A 20,800-nucleotide genomic window follows, 5' to 3' on the forward strand; every position below is an offset into this window, starting at 1 on the left:
TTGTTTGGCCTGCATTTCCGCAGCACCTTTTATCCCCCATTTTTTTTCTCATAGCCTTTCATACCTTCTGGTTGGTACAGAAAAGTGCTTTGATAGGACTATACAGCAAAACTGTATAGAAACTGAATTTATTTTTCTGATGACAGCATTCTGGACCTCTCTCCTCCTCTAAGTACAGACTGTCATTGGCTGCATAGGCCTTAATTGTTGAGGTGTTCCCCAAGGTCCCATTCATCTAAATGAGGGAAATGCTAGCATGTACCACAGCTCCCATTCACCCAAGGGCACAGGACTCCTTTCCATAGAAAGCAGAGTATGGGAAGTAGCTAGTGCACATAAATTCCTAACAGTCCACATACACAATACTGGGATATCTAGGACAACCAACAGAAAGCACTAAGGGCTCTGGACTGAAGTTCATCTCCTTGAAACTGGAACTCAGAACCTGGATGCTTTCTGAATTTAGAAACAAATGCTCAGACCTTTATTCTATCATCCCAAGGTTGGCTGTCACTACCCAGCTGGGCTTTTTTTAAGTTGAACTCAATGCTGCTCAGGCAGTTTTAGCCAAGCATGGATGTTTAGCAGCAAGCACACTGCAAGAGACTTCAGCAGAAGGACGCATCATTTCTGGATTCTCAATGAGTAGGAGACAGGCAGCTCAGTCCATAAAGTAGTGCTTCTGTATGCACTAGCAAAGGCAGTTTGCTGTATTTCAGGAATTAAAGCGAATAGGTTTGTGGTTTTTTTTTTCTAGATAGCTCTCCTGAATTTACGTGCCTAAATTTCATTTAAGCTATACCTTAGATGCCAGAGTGTTATTTTAGGTGTTGTCCAAAGTTAACAAATATTCTGTGTATCTATCTTCTTTTCATATGCTGGAAAAGAGACAGAAATGATGCACATCTGGAAACTGTTGCTCTGTTGTTTATCACATCTATTTGTTCATGAATTAAATATTAAGCTGGCCCAAAAAGCATGGCTGAAAAGCAACGCCATATGGATAAGGAATCATAATCTGTGAATTTAGTACTCTGGATGCTCATATGACTAAATGCAGCTTATCTCTTGATTATTTCTGAGAAATTAACGTGAAGAGAAAGAATAAGGAAAATAAAGTCAGAGGAACAGCTTTGTATACAGCTCTCCTCTTTTTTTTTAATGCCCATTTAAGATTCTGGTAATAATACATTGGTCTCATTTAATATTTTGAACAGAGAGTGAACATATCCAAGTATAAGATGGACACAGTTGTTTTCTGCTATAATACTGCCTTCATGGCTTTGTAATTTCTATGCAACAATTTGATGTCTAGTTTCATTTTTTCTGGCCAGGGCTGCCCAACAGAAAATTAATATAGAGTTCCAGGCCTCACTATATGCTTCTGTTTCACAACCTTTTAAAATTTTGCTATCTTACCCAAGAAATTGCCCTGGAATCGAGCTCATATTGCTGTCTGACTTCTGGTCAGATGAGACATACTTAGACTGATGTTAGGAATCTGACAGATATGAAACAAAATTAAAAATCAAATAAATAAAAAAAAAAATTATGGCGCTGGAGCTGCTTAGATATGCTATCATGTTTTGAGGGCATGTCAAGATTTCAGGATGATGGAAACAAGGTCAGAGTGAGAATGTGTGTATGACATATATTACAAGTGAACAAGCATTAAAAAAATATACCAAGCATTTGAGAAATGGCTTTTTGAATGTTAGACACATATTAGCATCCCAGTAAAATCTGAAGTAGCTTCCTGTAAAGATACAGTATATATTTACTGTTGCGGATAAGCCTAAGTCTGCTTCTTGAATTGCTCAGCAATTTAAAATGCAACCTGATTCTGTATAACTGGCATAATGATGTCATCGGCTCTGAATAGACATCTTCCCTCAGCCTTAACTGAAGTGCACAAGGACATCTTCATAATACAGGTATTCTCTGTTGATTGCACTCCTGCAACATTCACAATCAGCTGTGGTGACATTACTAGTCCTACATGATTTAGGAACTAGTTTGAGTAGAAAAAAACAGCTATTGTATTTTAGTACATGTAAGTATGTATGCCTATACTACAAGTCTGCATGAATGCTGTCCAGATGTGTAAATGAACCACAAGATCCTGTGAAAAACAATTTTCTATTTCTGTGCTCATGAAGGGGTATCATTCTTTGGCAGTGCTACTCTGAATAAGCTAAGGTCTACTTCTCTAGAGTTTGAAGGTTTGATTCTTCACTCATAAAATCTCAGGCCATGTAGTACTAAAGACAGACATGACCAAGGAAAACTTTTTGTAAAAGACTGTGGGATTTAACCCCCCCCCCCTATAATATAGCATTAACTATCATCTAGTGTCTTTTCTTTAAAAGAACAAATTTAATAGACTGACTTAAGAACGTATTAACCTAATAAAACAGCAAAATGCAATGTAGCAATCCAGCAATGACTACCTGTTTTCAGTCTGTAGAGAGCCTACAAGCAGAAAATCTGTTACTGAGCGGTACTTTTCCAAGTTTATAGTCATGGCAGTTCATAGCTTAATTAAATCCAATGAGCTTGGTCCATTTGCTTTTAGTTATTCTAGTGAAAACCTTAAGTAAAAAGTGTTTACTTGGTTTCTTCCTGAGCATAATTTTTCACCCTGAAAATACTACTGTTTCTAAAGAACAGAATATCATTTGTAATAATTAGAAAATGAAAATGTTTCCTACATATGTAGATTCCAACACAGATCCAAAGAAAACATTAACATCTTAGGTCTGGAGTAATAAGGTTCCTCTGTTTAAAGAATAGCACATCAGGGGAGCATAATAGAGCTGTTCAAATGAATTCATTCAGTTTGGTATTTTCTGAATAAGTCATTAGACAAACCGTGTTTTCTCATTCTAACGACCTATTCAGCCTATGCACTGTCACCCAGGGGCATTGCCTATTGTTTGAAAGTAAAAATAAACATATGTAAGCTACTCTGAAACAATGGACAATATTTAGCATTGGCATAAACATATGCATTGCCCCATTAAGCCAAAAGACTTGTACCTTCCAAAATAAGTTTCCTGAGTGCTGCTGCAAAGACGATTTTATATTACCGAAGATGGTATCCTATTCTCATACGGAGGAACAGAAAAAAGGAGAAAGGCTGCCAGAAAGCTGCTAGGACTCCCTGGTTCTCTTGTCAGTCTCAGCTCTAACAGAGCAGGGAAGACAAATCCTACGCCAACTGAGGACTGACAGAGACATAGCAATGACATCTTTCCTTCTACCTTCTCTGACAATTGCCCAAGCGTGACCAGACAGCTCTGTTACAGCTGCCATCAATCTAGGTGTACCTCTGAAGTGAGACAAGAGTTAGACCTTTAACGTTTACATTGCCTACAGTAAGTATAGCAAACATGGATTGTCTCTCCTGGTTTCAGAAAGGCACAGTGACGCTTTTCAGGCTATTATAATAGAGTTTATGTTCTTGTCTGTTTTTTCTCCTTGTTGCACATCTTACCATCAGTTTTCTGGGGACTCTCATTCAGCTAAAAGTATTACTTTATTATTCATTGCTTAATCACAGGGTGTTAAGAATTACATTAAGTAAATGTAACTGCACTACTCCAACACAATGTGATCCCTGCTCACATTGCAGTGACTTCTGAGATTCTGAGCACAAACTCTCATGTAAATCAAAAATATGATTTGTTGATTACAAACAAGGCAGTTAATTGAATACTCTGACTCACTATGAAGAAACAAACAAATCATTAACATGAACCTTTCAGTGAACTGCTAGCAAGAAAGAAAAATATATTCCTGTCACTCTTTGCTTTATATTACGAGCCAACTGGCTGCTCCTAGAACAAGAAAGTAGGTTGTGGAAACTTTCGTCACAGCGCTGAGTCTGCCCCAAGATGGTAGCAACCTGTTACCATTTTACAGCTATCTGCCAGGCTTGTGTGAAATGCATGACGTCTATTCTGCATTACAGCACCTTGAGAGAGATCTTATGAAAGATGCTGTGAGAGATCACAGCATTTTTGTATTGTGCTCTACAGATCCCTGGCTACACTGAGCCATAGAAATCATGCCTGAAGTGAGTCGGGCATCGGTAGAAAAGGAACCTTAACAGAATCAGGGTGAAAGTAATATTTCATCATGGAAAGAAGGAAATAAGTTAAAATGGAAGGAGTTGTAACCAAACAGAAAAATAAGATGTAGCATCCTGCAAAGCAAAGTAAATCACATTTCTAACAGAGAACAAACTGCAGATGGTGACAAGGTGGTTAAGGAAATAAAATCTGCAGAAACTCAGCTGTTTTTCTGTGTTTTCAATTCCATGCTTCCAAAAATCAAAATGTAACATTTAAAAAATAGATTCCAAACCTGCAGTCATTATGGCACGATGATTAGCTATTTTTCCAAAACAAACACACATAAGAACTATGTTTTTTCAGCATTAGGTTGCAAAACAATTGGGCCAAGAAATTAAGGAGAAAGAATCTGAAGACTGTGTCAGCCATGCTGAATGGCTTCAGCTTTAACAGCTACTGCTATTTTTGGTGGACACATAAACATGCCTCGTTTATTACAAAACTGCTTTGAAACTGACCTGGAGATCAGAAACAGACTGGGGCTTCTAGGCACTGGGCCACATTGAATAACATCCCAGCTGGGAAATTACATCTGGGGGACTGTTTGTCCCCATGGCCTGTTTTCTCTTCTGTTTTTCTCACAGATGGCTGCAGGTTTTGTAGAGCTGATGTGCTTTGTTATGTTAGTCATAAGTGACATCCCTCAGGAGTAAACAGCATAGTTACACACCTGAGATTAAATATGGTAGAAATACTACTTGTGTTCCTTTTTCTGACACAACTGTTGTGTCGTGAAACCAAGATTGACTCTTTGTTAAGTGGCAGAGGACATCTGCAACAGGCAGGCAGCTTCCCAGGAGAGAAGAAATCAGTGGAGACTAAGTATATTGAGGATTTATTTTTATATATATCCCAGTGCTGGAACAGAAGTGGTGAAGCAGCAGGCAGGCAATCTCTTTTTCTCAAAGAGCTTCCAGTCTGCACTGATGTGTACTTGCCAAATCTCCTACTTCTCATGGTAAACTACTGTTTCAGCTTGTTCTAGATCGCTGATTTGGCTGTTCATCTGGAATTTCTCAGGTACTAAGCAGTCCAGCTCGGGTAGCAGCTGCCAGGCAGCCAGAAATCCTGGACACGTAAATCATTGTACATGCAGAATGCATGCAGAGTGACACTGAGCAGGCTTTGTAGAAGTCATGTGGGCACACACAGTATGTTTGACACCTACGGAATGGGCTGGATGGGTTGCACAGCATGTGCTGCGCTAGTGCCCAGTTGCACACACTCGGCATGTCCTGAGAATGTTAGATTCACTGCACTGCTCAGATTTCTGTCTGTGAAGGAAATCTGGGAGCCTCAGTTTTTTAATGTCAAACATTGATGGATATGTTAATGCTTGGTTGTCAGGGAGCTTTCCACATCAAGAACGGACTCTGATCAAAGAACAGGATAAATAGCAAATAGCAAATTCTCTTGCTGCTCTTGCAAGTTATGTCTCTTCTGACACAGAACTCAGTGTAATGTTTAAGGGCAGTATACAACACTTCCATAGGGTGAAACACTTGCTTGTGAAATAAGAAAAAGCACTTGAAAGACCACATGTCATACCTGTTGTATCATTCTTGAAGACCAGGAATGAGAAAACATTTAAAGGTAACCGCCTTTTAAATAGAGGACAGTCCTAAACTGACTGGCTGAGCTCACAATGGATTGCTCTCAACATCAGAAGAAAGCTGAGCAGCCTCAGTGGTATAGAGTTTGATGAAATTGTGAATGCAGTTCAAGGAGGCAGCTTTGGAGACCTCAAAGGTGGACTATATTGCAATATATTTCACAGCATGAGTGATATTATTTCTCTGTTTAAAACAATTACTACTATATCTAATGCTTGTTGTCCTTTATCAACTAAACCAATAAAGCCAAATGTGGAAATCTTTTTAATCCTTATACAAGTAGAACTCAAACTGACCTCAGCTAGAGTTTTTCTTGAGTGAGGATTTCAAGATTTCAAGTTCCACAGACTTTAAAGGTCTCTGCTGAGAACAGCAATTCATACTGAGCTACCTGAAGAATGAAACGCTGTGGAATGATATTATTGATTTATCTGTTCATTAAATCTGCATACTGAATTCATTTATTTGTGAGTTGCCTGCATCTCATTTGAATCAGATTCGCCTGTGGAAAGTAACCTTTCCTCTTGGAGTTTCTCAATCCCTTTTTAAACCCAATCTTGCCATTTTTCTTCTGCACTAGTAATTTCCAGTAAAATTCACTTAGCACGTATATCAGATGTAAGTCTGTGTAAGTACTTGATATTTTCCGGAATTAGGCTAGAACAGTGAATTATACTAATCAGCAGCTATGAAGTCTCAATGTTTATTTCCATAAAAGAATAAGTATCTCAGAATATTACACTGAAGAATGGAATGCATTTCAAAGCACAGTAGTTTCTCCCTTATTATAGCCTCACTTCATTCATGGCTGAAACAATGTCCAGTAAGCTAATGTCTCTGACTCAGAACATTTATATTAATATAAAATCAATAGCTAATACTACCAATAGTATTGAGCTTTAAGAAAGCAACACGTTGGTTTTGATGAATTTTCTTTTCATATAGCAATTCACCATGGCATTTTCATTTCATTTAGGTTCCATGTAAAGCATGGAATTTTTCTTCAACAGAAAAATTCTGTCCTTCCTAAGTACATATACTTCTTCAGCAAAAGTTTAAAAAAATGCTTTTTGCACATGCACGACTTCCCTCAATTCTTTCAGTCCATATAATCATGGCCTAAAATATGCATAACGTTCCTAATATCATCCTTGGGATTCGAGTTCTTAACTAACTGATTCTGCTTTTTCAAAGTAATTTATTGCCTGCATGTGAAGCTAAAACAATGTAGATAGATACACAACATAGCCAACAGAGTGCTCTCAGACCACCTCTGCTTGAAAAACATCACTTCATCTTATTTCATTTCTTATGTGTGCAAAAAGGTTGCTATCAGTTCCCTTCATAAAGTTGTGCAGGTATAAATAAAAACCTTGCACAAAATACTCTTACTTTGGAGTTTAAAAGTAGGTCTACTTGGCTTATCTCCATGGCAAGGTAGAGTGACCATAACAAAATAATTTTTTATGTATATGTACACAGAAGCTTGTACATAGAGAAAAAAGGTGATTATAAACTCAGGTTTTACATTATTTAGGTTCTGATCAGGTTTTACGTCTAACTTTGCATTCACAGAAATAACAGTGTGAGGTACAAGGCAGTGAATCAGAATCAATATTATCCTTGAGCACTGCTATGTCTTGTCCTCACTCTCCTCCAGTCCTAACCATTTCAGTGTAGCACTCTATTAACTGTGATACATAAGGTCAATTATTTGAATAATTTGCAAGCAAATTAAATGAAGACTCTTCAATAATCTTGCTTTGCAATACTAGGACATGCCCTCACTAAAGATTATAATTGGCTTTGGTATCCTATGTTCTTGTGCACTAAAATCAAAGCTTGAACTGAGGCAGAGCAGTGCAACATCTCAGCATTCCTGTGGGTATAGCTGCATCATCAACATCATGAGCACATAATCCACCCACCTACCCTTTTTCATTCCAAGAGTGCCTGTTTCCTCACACAGTTATTACTCCCACATGAGTTTGCCCTTCCTCTCCCAGCTTCAATCATAATGTTAGCTGATTTCTGGACAGACTAAAAACAACAGCTGCTTCCCTTTGGGCATTAAATACCATTTAGTATGCTTTTTTTCCTTTAGGAAAAAACTAAATCTAATAGTGGTATAAATACCCCAAAATAGACAGACATTTATAGGGATGAACTGGAAATCTTTACTAATTTTAAATGCATCTACCATGTAGCACATCCTTGTATATAGTTACTAAATTCTGAGTTAATATATCAGTTTAATTTACACTGAAAACAGTATTTTTAATTCCCCCAACTCTAATTTGCTCTGTGAGCAATGCAGTAGCAGTGGGGCCTTTTTGTTGTTATTTAATGCTTTGCAATTTGTTCAGATGTAGACTTCTCCTTACTGTCAGAATCCTTTCACACAGAATGATCTTGATAATGTTGTAAACCCACCTTGTTGATAACAGCATCCTAGAAATAAAATTCCTGCTAACCCCGATAAGGAGAGAAGTTTTGACTTCAGAGGTTTTGTCTTTGTTTCTCACCATCCAGTTCTACTTTAATTGGCAACAAATTAAATTAATGTTCTCCAACTTGAGTCAGTTTTGCCTGTGATGGTAATTGGTAGGTGATCTCCCCATCTTTATCTCAACCCACAAGCTTTTTCTTCTTACTTTCTCCACCTGTTCTGCTGAGGAAGGGGAGTGAGAGAGTGGCTGGATAGGTGTCTAGCAGCCAGCCAAGGTTGACCCATCACAATGTGCTAGGCACAATCACTCAATTTTTTGCAAGAAGAAATTCTATACCTGAACTATTCTGGAATCAAATCCTTGGCTTCAGCAACAAATTTTCTTCACTAAGTCTTTTTCAGTAATACCGAAAGGATCTATAGTTCTTGTTAGAGACCCTAACTCTTTGGAAATGATACAATACAAAAACACTTGCAGTGGCACAGCATGTTTTTTCACAAGAATATAAACCTTTTTTTGTTTTAGCCAGTGAAATACATATTTTTAAAGTTCTTAATGTCAGACTAGAAAAGCAAAAATTTACTTGTATGTCAGTGCTGGCCCCCTTTCCACTTCTATGCTGCTTACAAAGTTCTCATTAGTTCCCTGACCTCTCAGTTATTTCTTTCAGTTTTACTCATGTTGGTTTTCTGTATTTGTCTTTTAAAGTCTAGTTCTTGGGTACGTTCTCCAGTCATATGTAAACAATTCTGAATAGTTCGCTCAAACCAATCCAGACATGTCTACATGTTCAAAATCCATGCTTCGTTTCTCTGTCTTTTGATGGTGCATTTATGCAGTATATTGACTTTCAAAAAGAAGTGCCCCTCAATGATTGCACCAAAGCCATCTGCTCCTTTATTTGTGCCTATACAGAGGTTTGTGTGATAATGCAGTAAACAGGATCAGCAAAATGACCTCGCTTAGAAACACTTCCCTCTTTTTTGTCTTCTTTTTTTTTTAAAAAATACCAGAAAAAGAAAATTTTCATCCTAAAATAAAATTCACGTTCTTATTTCTAGGTCATCATTGCAAAAAGTAAGCATTATGAAAAATCTAAGACATACATATGATTTTCCATGAAAATAATTTAAAAATCTCTGCATTCTCTGCAGTGCTATTAAACATCAAAGGAGAGAGAGTCCAGGAATATGTGGTATAGTAGCAAAGAGGCATGCTAGCCACAATGTCTCATTTCTGATATTATAGTCACTCTACACTTAAACTCCAGCTTACATCTAGACATTGTTTTCCTTAATCTTTTTATGCAAGCAGTAACACCAGCAAAAGCCTACCACGAAAATCTTACTGCAAATTTCTTTTTCTAGCCCTAACTTCCTGATGTTTTTGAAATGCTAGTGTAATTGAGAAGTGGTTGGAGTATTCTGTGTATTTTTTACTGCAAAACACTAATATTTCCAAAGTCAGAATGAAAGGGTATTTATGACATAAAAGTTACAGCCAACTGCTGTCACTATCTCAAGATATAATCAGACTGCATGAAATGGGCTCTATGGCCTCTGTGGTACATAGTTTTATACTATTAAGTGTAGCTTAGAAATAACAGAAACTGATATTGATGGGATCTGTTCTTGATTGTGCACAACAAGGCAGCCAGGAATGCTTAAGGAAACCGAAACAACAATAAAAGTAAATTAAGATCTAGTTGCAGGCCGCAGATGACTCTTATTTCTCCTACCACATTTTCAGTAAAAATTTGGCAGGTTAGTAACCTTACTTAACATCTTTAATGGTCTTCTGAGTATGTATGCTATGATGAGACAGACTTAACTGAAAAATTGTTTCAGGCTGCTAAACTATATAACCTAGTGTAATTGCATTGGCTAAGTGGAATAAGCCAGAAACTGTCATACTGGATGCAAAGATTTAATAATTGTTAGAGAGGTGCTAATAGGTAGTTTTATTAACAACTATGATCAAAAGAAGGCTGGATAGGAGAAAAGGATAGAAGAATAAAATATAGTATTTATATTAACCAGAGTGCTATTTTTCACATGCTGCATAAAGTTGTGCAGAAAGAATTGAAGGAAGGACTATACAATATGATCATTCTCAAGCCTCAGACATCAGTGTTTAAAAACCATCCACAAAGTAGTGTACATCTGCATAATCTGCATAGATCAGCATATGGATAGCTATAAAAGGATACAACATGGATGGACTCTTGATTATACAGTAGGATTGCAGTATGAACTAAATGAAAAGACTCTTTTTCCATTTTACTACCAAAATAAAAAAAAATGGAGAGTAACAAAATTAATTTTCAATTTGAAAACACTTTACTTGTAACTGCACTTTATATACCAAAACAAAACCAAAATGTGTAATTTTGTGCAATTTTTCTTAGAACTATGGAGACATTTCTAGTTTGATTCTTAAAGGAGCTTTTCAATATTCATGTGGACTGCAAACTATCACAATTTCCTATAGGAGGCATATAAGCATTGTCAAATTCAGCGCAATACCACTGATTAGTTATACAGCTGCTTGTTTTGTTCAAGGGATCAGTTTTGGTTTTTAGGTTATATATACATATGAATATGCACTCAGATTTTTGTATTGTTCATGTTCCCCAAATATACTTCACTGTTTTACTTCTAACACTGAAGAACTTAACCAAAAACAAATTTTAAAACAGATGCTTTTAATTGCAGCAAAATCTGTACTCTACTGCACTATAGCTATCAGTTTTGCCTAACTTACTGGGCAAAAACCCACAGCGATTCAGTCCAAACCAAGGATTTCTTCTAGATTTTGCTGGGATCCATGGAAACAGAGTCTTGAGAGCCTACATCTACATTGCTTTGTTACATTATTTCTGAAAGCTGCCACAGTAGACTCCTGCAAACCTCAAGGGACTTACAGATCACAAAAGTCTTGTCCCAACATGACGTTACAAGTGGTACCTTCAGGACTGGCATGTGTTGCACTACTTCTTGCACTGTCTCCCACACCCTCCAAACATTTGTTCTCCCCCTAAGACATTTGCAACACATATAAGGTGTATGTAAGGTGGCTGTTAGGCTCCTGTCTTCAAGCAGCACAGTTGCAGCCCCAGGCACTGAGAAAGATGTGCTTGTGTGTGGCTGTTTATTGCTGGTGTTCACTATGCCTGCTCCAAAATGGATTTCAACTTCAGCAAGAGAAAGAAGTTTGACACTCAGTGCTGACTTTGGCTCTACCTCATTTAGGGCAAGAAATTTCTTGGGCTTATCACAGTCGAGTAAATCTAGGAGATAGAAGTGAATCAGGACAACGTGGACTTCAAGATGGCAGCAGAAAAAAAGCGGTTGTATCCTGATGTGATGGCTCATGTTCACACCTGTGCACACCACTGCCCAAAAGCTGCAGGCATTATTCACCTCGGAGATGCTTCCTGTTACTTGGAGAATAACACACATTGTCCTCCACAGTAGGTTTAACCTGCTTTTCCAAGTTTACCAGCGGAAAAAGCCTACTTGGCAGGATTTAAGTGAGCTTACATGGACGCTAGAGACACCCATAGTTGCAAGATGGATATTGAAATTCTACTTGCATGGGCCAATCTGTGGATATCCATGCACAAGTTCTGCACTGACATTTATGTTCTGGTCAGTCTGAAGGAGACAAATGAGCCTACTGAGAGAAGGCAGGTTGATTCAAGTGTCATGTCTTATAGAAGTAACTCAGCGTTCAGAACACTGCTGCAGCAGAGCTCAGCACCTGATGTCTCTGCTTCTGGATCCCTTCCAAACATCCTTTGTGCTGTGGTTTGAAACACAGTGTGTGTTTGAAACACTGTGTGTGTTTGAAACACATAGTGCCAACACGGCTGAGGCTTTTCTCATAGCTGACATAACTTTAAATATACTGCATAATATCTCTGAGGGACTTGTGGTGTACCCGAAGGTGATTGGGAGTGGAATCTGGCAGTAGCTACCATTCATGACCACAGAGAATATAATCATGGCTGTGGTGAAATTACAGAGCACTTGTCAGGAGTGCCATGAGATTTTTGTCTTTTCCCAGAAGTCAAGTGCTGTTATAAGACAAGAAGTGATGATAATGACTTCATTGTCCATGTCTGTGCTGGTGCCACCCAAAGAGGAAAGAGGTAGAAACTGAGAGCAAGGTCTACACCACTGGACCTGAATGCCAGATTACCTTTAAATCTAGTCCCTCGAAACCTGTATCTGGAAGCTTGAAGAGACTTGGTTCACCTGAATGTGTGCATACAGGAGGACATGGACCTGATCTCCAAGGACTTCAGGGATAGAGGGTAAAACTATGTTTCACATCTGACAGAGAGCCTGGATAGCCAATTTTTAGGAAAGAAGCTACAGGCTTGGAATCAACAGAACTCAGAAATCAACTAGGAACATATCAAAGGCTGCTAGGAGGATCAGATAAGACCTAGCTTGGGGTTGAATGTATCTATAGGTGATTTTTGGCTTTGAACAATCTGAAACTGGAAGCCAAGCATATGCTGTTGGGGCCCTAAAGCAAAAAATGACAAAAACCCCCACCAAGTTGAGGCACTCCTCAGGATTGCTCTAATTAATCTGTACAAAGGAAGTGCAGAGGGGTAATTCAACAATGAAATCTTCTTTTATGAGAAGCTATATAAATTTATAGATAAATACAATCCTTAATCCATACATCTCACAATTTGAAATTATGTTTTTGGATCCTTTTATCCCAAAATAAAATTCAGAAAATCCAATTTAATACCTTAACTTCTCCTTTTGATAAATTTCAGACATCCTGTCAAGTAAAGAAGGGAGCTGTTTTTCACATTATGGTATTTGAAATAATCAAAACTGGTACATAAAATTATTACTATCATCAGCTAACAATTTACCTTATTGGAAATCTTAGTAATGCATTGACTCTTTTCTTTTAGAAACTAGAATCTCTTCCCATATCCTCTGAATGCTGTGATTTCATCAGCTAAAAGGTAAAATGAAGCTAAAATGTACTCACTTATTTTATTTCTCACTTCATTTAATTTTTCTCCAAGGCGTTTAGCTTCGGTAAATCTGTCAATGCAAGCATAATGATACAGAATTATTCTAAAGAACAACTAGTTAAACTAGTTGTTCACAATAAAATACAGAATTATTCAGGACTACTTTTTGATTTGTAAGTAGAACTATTTGGAAACAATTTTCCATCAGAAAAGACTGTCTGGTCTGAAAGAAACCATTTCTGAAAGAAACCATGCAACAAATAGGTTTACTAGACAGACAAAACAAATTTATTTGACTTTCTACATTTTAAAAATTATGTTATTTCAATTCAAATGATTGGATTCTCTTAAATATTCATATTACACTACAATATTAATTTTAATATGCTACATTACTTGCAGTGTTTTAACATACAGATATATAAAAGTAAAAGAAAAATAATCCAAGCAAAGTCAAAACAAAATGTTTGAAAGTATTAGAACTTCTGCTCACCAGGAATTTTCAAATTTCAGCCTGTAATTTGCATATTGCTGATGATCACTGTTTGTGCTGTGTGAAAATGTACACCCCAGTCACTAAGAAACCTCTCAAACAGAAATATAAGAAAATGTGACAAAACTAAATTATTCTGTTCTTCTAGAGATAGTCCTTATGTGAATACAGACTTTCAGATGATATTCAGCTACTGCTCAAATACCGATACAAGCCAAAGCTAGCCACATGAAGATATGTAAATAGCAAGCAAGAAGCAGGCTGAGAAGGATGGAAACAAACCAATGAATCAAGCTTTGGAAACTCCTTTTTTGTAGTATGCAAATAGCTTGACCTCATATCAAAGATGAAAATGATTTTTTTAAAAATGTGAAATTCCCACCAGGTACGTTTCTAAATTAATTCACTGACGACTTCCTCATTATGTTCAAATAATCAAATCTTCACATGGTATGTAAAATATTCTAATGACCAGACATTTCTTTTTTAGCTTGCAACAAGGTGTTGCAGTGATGCTCACTTCAGTGGTATTAAGCGTCCTGCTCACTGTATGTCTTGCTCCTCAGGAAATGTGTCATATCTAAGTATATCCTTAAAAAACAGCTGCCTACAGAGCCTTACAAATTCACTTATATTCTCTACATTCCCTGCAATCTGCTAGAACTTGATGCCTTCTCCTTTTGTGCTTTTTTCTGTCAGTTTTCTGATCTTTTAAAGCAGTTGCTGTCATAATTATTCTCTTACACTTATTTAACTCAGGACTATATAAAACTGTTTAGGACAAATGGCATACATATCAGGTTTTCAAATGCCAAGCGTATGCTGCTGTAAAAATAATGACAGTCAATTCAATGTACAATGGCAAAATCTGAAGAGTCTCTGAGAGAATTGAGGCTTGTTCAAGGAAATATCCATTGTAATAGTCTAAATAGTAATAGATTAAAATGTAGAAGGATGATTTGTTGCATTGCGACATTTGTAGGACATTAGGCTTGACATGAAATTCTGAATTGTTACTTGGAGGTGTACAAGTTGAACCTCGCTGAATGTTGAGGCAGAACTGTAATACTTAATTGTTAAGCAAGCCTTCAGCTGATCTGGAAGAGTCTTGGTCTAGCCAAAGTAACTGAGGAAATCCACAAATTGTATTTCTGTCTAACTCAAATAATGGCAAAAGAGAGTCAAGAAATATGACTTTCCCCTGGGGAGGTGGGGTTTGGAAAATTGCCCCTTCTCAATTAGTTCATTTCCCTGTAGTAAAACTGGAACAAGTTAGAATTTCAGGTGCCCGCATCTGTATCTGCTCACAAACATTTGCTCTCAGGGCTGAATTCAACATGGCTAAATGGCTGAAGCTGGAGCGTTCCTCAACACTTACTGTTTCTGTCCTGGTTTCGGACAGAAACAGGGTGTGGGGGGGAGTGAGTGAGCGAGTGGCTGTGTGGTACTCGGTTGCCAACTGAGGTTAGACCACAACAGTTTCTTACATAAAGAAGGCAGAAGCCTTTGAAGCATCCGTGAGACATTTATATAAGCTTTTTCCACTGGTGTTGACTTAGAGCACCCAAGCAGGCCTTGAAGATTGTGTAAAGATCAAAGGGAAACACTCCAAAGTACCTCTTTCTTTCCCTCAGCTCCCATGAGCCAAATACTGAGTTCATCAATTACTTAGTAATTCCTGAGGCAAATCTCCTGTTGACTATTGACTCTGATTCATGTTCACAGAGAGATTTAGCTGGACAAGTTGAAGCCAGCTATCTATCCAGCCCTTATTCATAGGTTACTGCCAATAGCTGAATGGGCCATGCATCTGTTTCTCAAACACCACAGTTTATAAACTGGCACAATTAACATAAACTGAAATTTGGCATTAATTTATGACAGTCCAACAAATTCCATCTGTGACTATGAATCATAGTCAAACAAAATAAACCAGATAAAGACATAAGATTTAACTCTATTATTGAAAGGGAAAAGGCTATTTCTGATACTCTTCCAATAAAAAGGTGGTATTATCTAGCACAAAGGTGATACTGCTATGAATAGTGATGAGTGAACAATTATATTGTTAGCTGAAAAGAGTTCAAGTGTATCCTACATGGAGACCACTCCATAGAAAGCCTGAAGTTGCCAGATCATGGCTTCTATTACCTACAAGATAAATATTCCATGATGAAATCCCAAAGTGAATTTAGCCACTAACTTTAGTGGAACAAGCGTTTTTGCAAAGATTTCCCTCTTTGAATGCAAATACCAGTAATTAAAAAATAAACATTTTGAAAAACAAATCTCTAACTCATAATGTAAACCAAGACAAACTCAGAGGCTGTCTAATGAGAGAATGGAGACATTTAGTGAATTGAATGAACATGCACTCATTTTTAATTATTAGAAATTACAACAACATGTGACCTAAGTGAAACTCATCCTTTCCATGAAACTCATCCATAGATACTGAAAAAACAAGTTAGCTGCTAAACATCTGAAACACAGAAAGAAGGAAAGAAGAGAGCGGAAAAAATTAATGGAGAAGAACAAAATGGAAACTAGATTTACATCACATCTTTAAGCTCAGTAGAATTTTACTGCTGGAAATATTGACTAGGATGGGATTTAAAAGCTTCGTGCAGTATGCAATATTACATTGGAGTGGCTCAGCTGGGGAGATTTCTTGGTAGTATATTTCACCAGAAAATGAGAAGCATTTTTCTCCTCCTCAGAGAAACAATGCTAAAAGAACATGGTTGCATTGAGAAACAGGATATTACTAAGTTCTCTGGAAGTCAAGTATAGGAAGTCCAAGTTGCAGGACGCTTATTCTGTCTGGGCATAAACACAGATTTTTTTAAGCAGGGCATCAGTTACTAATGTACAGAAGAAAAATGAAAAAGAATTGCTTTGTATTATCTATATATAAATACATATTATTTGTATATAAACTAAGCTGTAAGAGATCACCTTTCCTCTCCTACAAAGCCACTTCCCATAGGCAACTGTCCTAATAGGATAGCTTGAAACTATTTTCTTTCACTTGAACAGTAAGTCAGTAAATGAGCTTCAGAGAGAAATTAGCCTTAACTATATGTTTCCCCACTTTTTAAATCCAGAGATGGTACTGAGTTACAGTATTGAGCTACTTCCCCTGTAAAGAGCTCTGAAATAGTAGATGAAAAGTTTTATGTTAAAAACAGTATTTCTTTTATATTTTTTTTTTAAACAAGATGAATGCTTTTCAGTATTTGATTTAATCAACTGATTACATTTGATTGTTTATACACAGGTAGTTACAGAAAAAAATATATGTATATTGTATATGTTTGACTATGTATATTCACATCTATATGAATAATTTCACAGCCCAAGCAACAGTTGCGACCTTCACAGTCAAACTTCCAACTAGGCTCACTGACAGTTCACCGTTCAATTAATATAAGAATGATATCATTAGCAAGCCAAGAAAATCTATCCAAAATACCCGAAGGAAAAAATAAGACAGCTAAAAATAAGTAATTTCTGAATGAAATAGTGTTTGTGGTATGACAGAAGTGGTTATGCAACTAGAAACAAAATTATTAACAGGAGAGGTCTACACATAAAGGGAAGTTATGGTAACCTTTAAACATGTGGTGTCCACACACTTCTTCCTGTGCAATTTGAACACTGGCTGGGTAACAGAGCTTTTGTGTAACTGGTAGTTCAGAGGCTGCATTCCAGATTACAGACTGGACTTGATATAAATCCATTTTGATGAACTTGGTAATCTTGGAGCTATAGGCATCCTTGCTAAAAATGACTGCATATGGCAGGAGAAAACTGTCTTGCTCCAGGGTATCAACATTCACATTAGCACTGATTTCAGCAATCAGCTGCTGCATATTAGAGAGGGGTTACCCAAGGCATTAGTCTGAATCTCTTTGTTCTTTAGAGAAAGCAAATCTGGTGTCAAACTTTGTGGGTTCTGCCCATCTCTATTACATGTTCTGAAACCAGAAGGAAATACTGGTTTGCTTCACAATAATAACAAACAGAGAAAATATGGAAGAACTGTGATTAACTAGAGGAAATTCAGGGCATGGCTCAGAACTGTATTGCTCCCATTACCACGCTATGACCATGAAGCGTTCTGCTCAATAGACAGCAATGCCAGAAATTATTGCAGAGTAATCATTTATGCAGTGATGATGCAGTGATGTGGCATCATCTGACACATGGATCAGAAGAAAGGCATTACTAAACATCCAACTCAAATGGATAAATTCTTACATACATCTAATATCTTGGAAATTTGTGTCCCTGTGGCTAAGTTACAGACACAGGTAGAAAGTTAACCAGTTCAGAAAAGTGATAAATAGCAAGATCTTGAATAAGTCACAGAGATGTGGAGATCATATCTTGCCTCAGTTTCACTGAAGTAAATAAGACTCAGTGACCCTGAAAACAATGTCTTTCGTGCCTATTAAGTGAGAAAATTGTGTTATTAAGAAAGCAGAAGAAAGCAGGAGAAACCTGGAGAAGAAAATCCCAAGACAAAAGAAAAAAGGAAAAAGCAAAAAACCCCAACTGTTAGGGGAAATGTTAGTTACAAGGGTAGGTTGAGAGATCTGCTTTTGGCATCTCCAATCTCAAAACCTTGTATTTCTCTTGCGGTATAAAGAGGGTTAACACTTGAAAAACTGACACTGAAACAGTACTGTTATCCAATCAACATGGACAAGTGTTGGTGGCTTAATTTCCGAGATGTTTAAAATCTGCTTTATGAAAATTCATGTTTTCAATGTTTTGCCATTCTCACCATCTTCACCGTAAGATTTTGAAGTGTTTTGCCAGCATTAACAGTAAATGTGGAGGACGAAAGTATTATTTCTGGTTTTGAGTGCAAAACTGGCAGAGAAGCTGAAATCGCTCGGCAAACAAGTTAGGAACAACAGAAAAAAGCATATATTAAACATCTCCTAGCTTACTGTCCAACTCGGTGCCAAAGCCAGTAAAGCATTTTTGACAATGGAAATTGCAGTAATGATTCAGTCACATGGGTCTTACTTCCTCTAGATAATTCATGATCTTGAATGCCATTTACCACATTGCTTCAACATGGCTATGAAGATAAGATGAATAAAACCAGAGGAAAGATGCATTAAGATTCCTCATGCCACTTTCATATTCTATCCAGACTTTTATTCTGTCACCATGCAGTACCTTCTGAATATGAAATATCCCCAGTAAGAAATGGCAAAGTTTCTGTACCAAGTTCTCAATAGAAGCCTGGGATGTCTGGTGTAAAATTACGCATTCCTACCCAGACTCGTAATGAACTCTCAGGTGTCTACCTCCAGCTGTATCTTGCTGTGACACTCACCTCTGGTTTAGAAGCTGTTTGTTGTCCTCAATGGTTATACTGTCAGCATGGTCCCGCTTGAAAACTTCAAAAGCTTCCTGACATCCAAGTGACATCTTTCTTCCTGCCCCAAGAAAAAAAACAACCAATAGGAACTACTTCAGAGTCATCAAAAGACAGACATTTTGCATTTATTTAACTCCTATTTAGACAAATATAGCAAGTTGGCCCAGGAGTCTTAAAGCACCCAGAAGACTAAGTTCAGTGTTCCACCAACGGGAAAGCATTTTTGACAAAAGATTTCTCTTATCTGACAAATGAATTTTCTTTCACTTCACTTCTCTAAAGTCTGAATGTTTGGGCTGTATAATTTCTCAAGACAACTTTAAGTGTTCATGAGTAAAACCAAACTTTGAAAATTTAAAATATGTGAAATATTCTTAAGTGTGAGCCAGAGGTATTTTCACAACAGCAAACTGCAATTTCTTCTGTATTTCTTTCATTCCCATTTCATACTGGCCTCTAAACATACCTTGAATATTTTCAGTATTCTTGGAAGAAAAAAAATTCAGGCTTCTTTTTTAATTATGTATATGTTTCATCCCCCTTAGTGAATGTTTTTCATCCCCTTTTAAGTGAAGCAGGTATTGTGCCTACAAAAATGGTTGGTTCCTGCCTTTTACATTTTCAACATGGTGTTTGTTTCCTTTTGTGCGCTAGAAGGTCAAGACCTATTTGGCCTTCAAATCTTTCTAAAAATCACTACAGAAAAGTATTAGAGTCTGTATTATTTATCAGTTCTCATTGCTAGATGATCTACAGATCCAAGTAAGAAATCAAGCATCTGTATTATCATTAACAAAAAAAATCAAAGGCTTAAGGAGAATGAAAGATTACACCAGCATCTGTGTTATCACCAGTACATATATGTCAATAAATAAGCAGGAAGAAAGGATGATACTTGCACTTAAATAAATTACAGTAATGAAGATAGTTCAGGAGCAGAAAGGGGGAGGAATCTCTCACCCAAACTGTGTGAAAAATGCAAAATAGCTCCACCTCTAATTCAACCTCATGGTTGCAACTTAAACCTCAAAATTATATTCATTAAATTGGAATTTGATTCTCCTTAGTTTTTATCCTCTAGAGTCTTTCTTCTGCCCTACTCACAAGCCTTCCTTCCTGCTTCAGAGCTGACGAGACTGGAAAAGGGGAACCATAACCCCCATTTTTCAAAAGGGAAAAAAGGAAGACCCGGGGAACTACAGGCCAGTCAGTCTCACCTCTGTGCCTGGGAAGATCATGGAACAGATCCTCCTGGAAGCTATGCTAAGGCACATGGAGGACAGGGAGGTGATTTGAGACAGCCAGCACGGCTTCACCAGGGGCAAGTCCTGCCTGACTAACCTAGTGGCCTTCGATGATGGGGTGACTACATCAGTGGACATGGGAAGGGCTACAGATGTCATCTATCATCTGGACCTCTGTAAGGCCTTTGACACAGTCCCCCACAACATCCTTCTCTCTAAACTGGAGAGGTATGGATTTGATGGGTGGACTGTCTGGTGGGTGAGGAATTGGTTGGGTGGTCGCATCCAGAGGGTAGTGGTCAACGGTTCAATGTCCAGATGGAGGTTGGTGACGAGTGGCGTCCCGCAGGGGTCTGTATTGGGACCGGGACTGTTTAATATCTTCATCAATGACATAGACAGTGGGATCGAGTGCACCCTCAGCAAGTTTGCAGATGACACCAAGCTGAGTGGTG

At 37.5% G+C, this 20,800-nt stretch overlaps 1 protein-coding gene across 1 annotated transcript in view; it reads right to left on the minus strand.

The window, feature by feature from the left end:
• The window catches only part of KIF6 (kinesin family member 6), a 175,445-nt gene that overhangs the window by 36,233 nt on the left and 118,412 nt on the right, over positions 1–20,800 (minus strand). Inside the window, exons 14-15 of the mRNA XM_009331124.1 lie at positions 19,057–19,159; positions 13,222–13,277 (exon numbers count right to left, since the gene is read on the minus strand). Of these exons, the coding sequence (XP_009329399.1) occupies positions 13,222–13,277; positions 19,057–19,159 (159 nt within the window). The remainder of the gene's footprint in view (positions 1–13,221; positions 13,278–19,056; positions 19,160–20,800) is intronic.

This window comes from Pygoscelis adeliae, unplaced genomic scaffold (genome assembly GCF_000699105.1).
Source record: "Pygoscelis adeliae isolate BGI_AS28 unplaced genomic scaffold, ASM69910v1 Scaffold218, whole genome shotgun sequence".
Lineage (NCBI taxonomy): Eukaryota > Metazoa > Chordata > Aves > Sphenisciformes > Spheniscidae > Pygoscelis > Pygoscelis adeliae.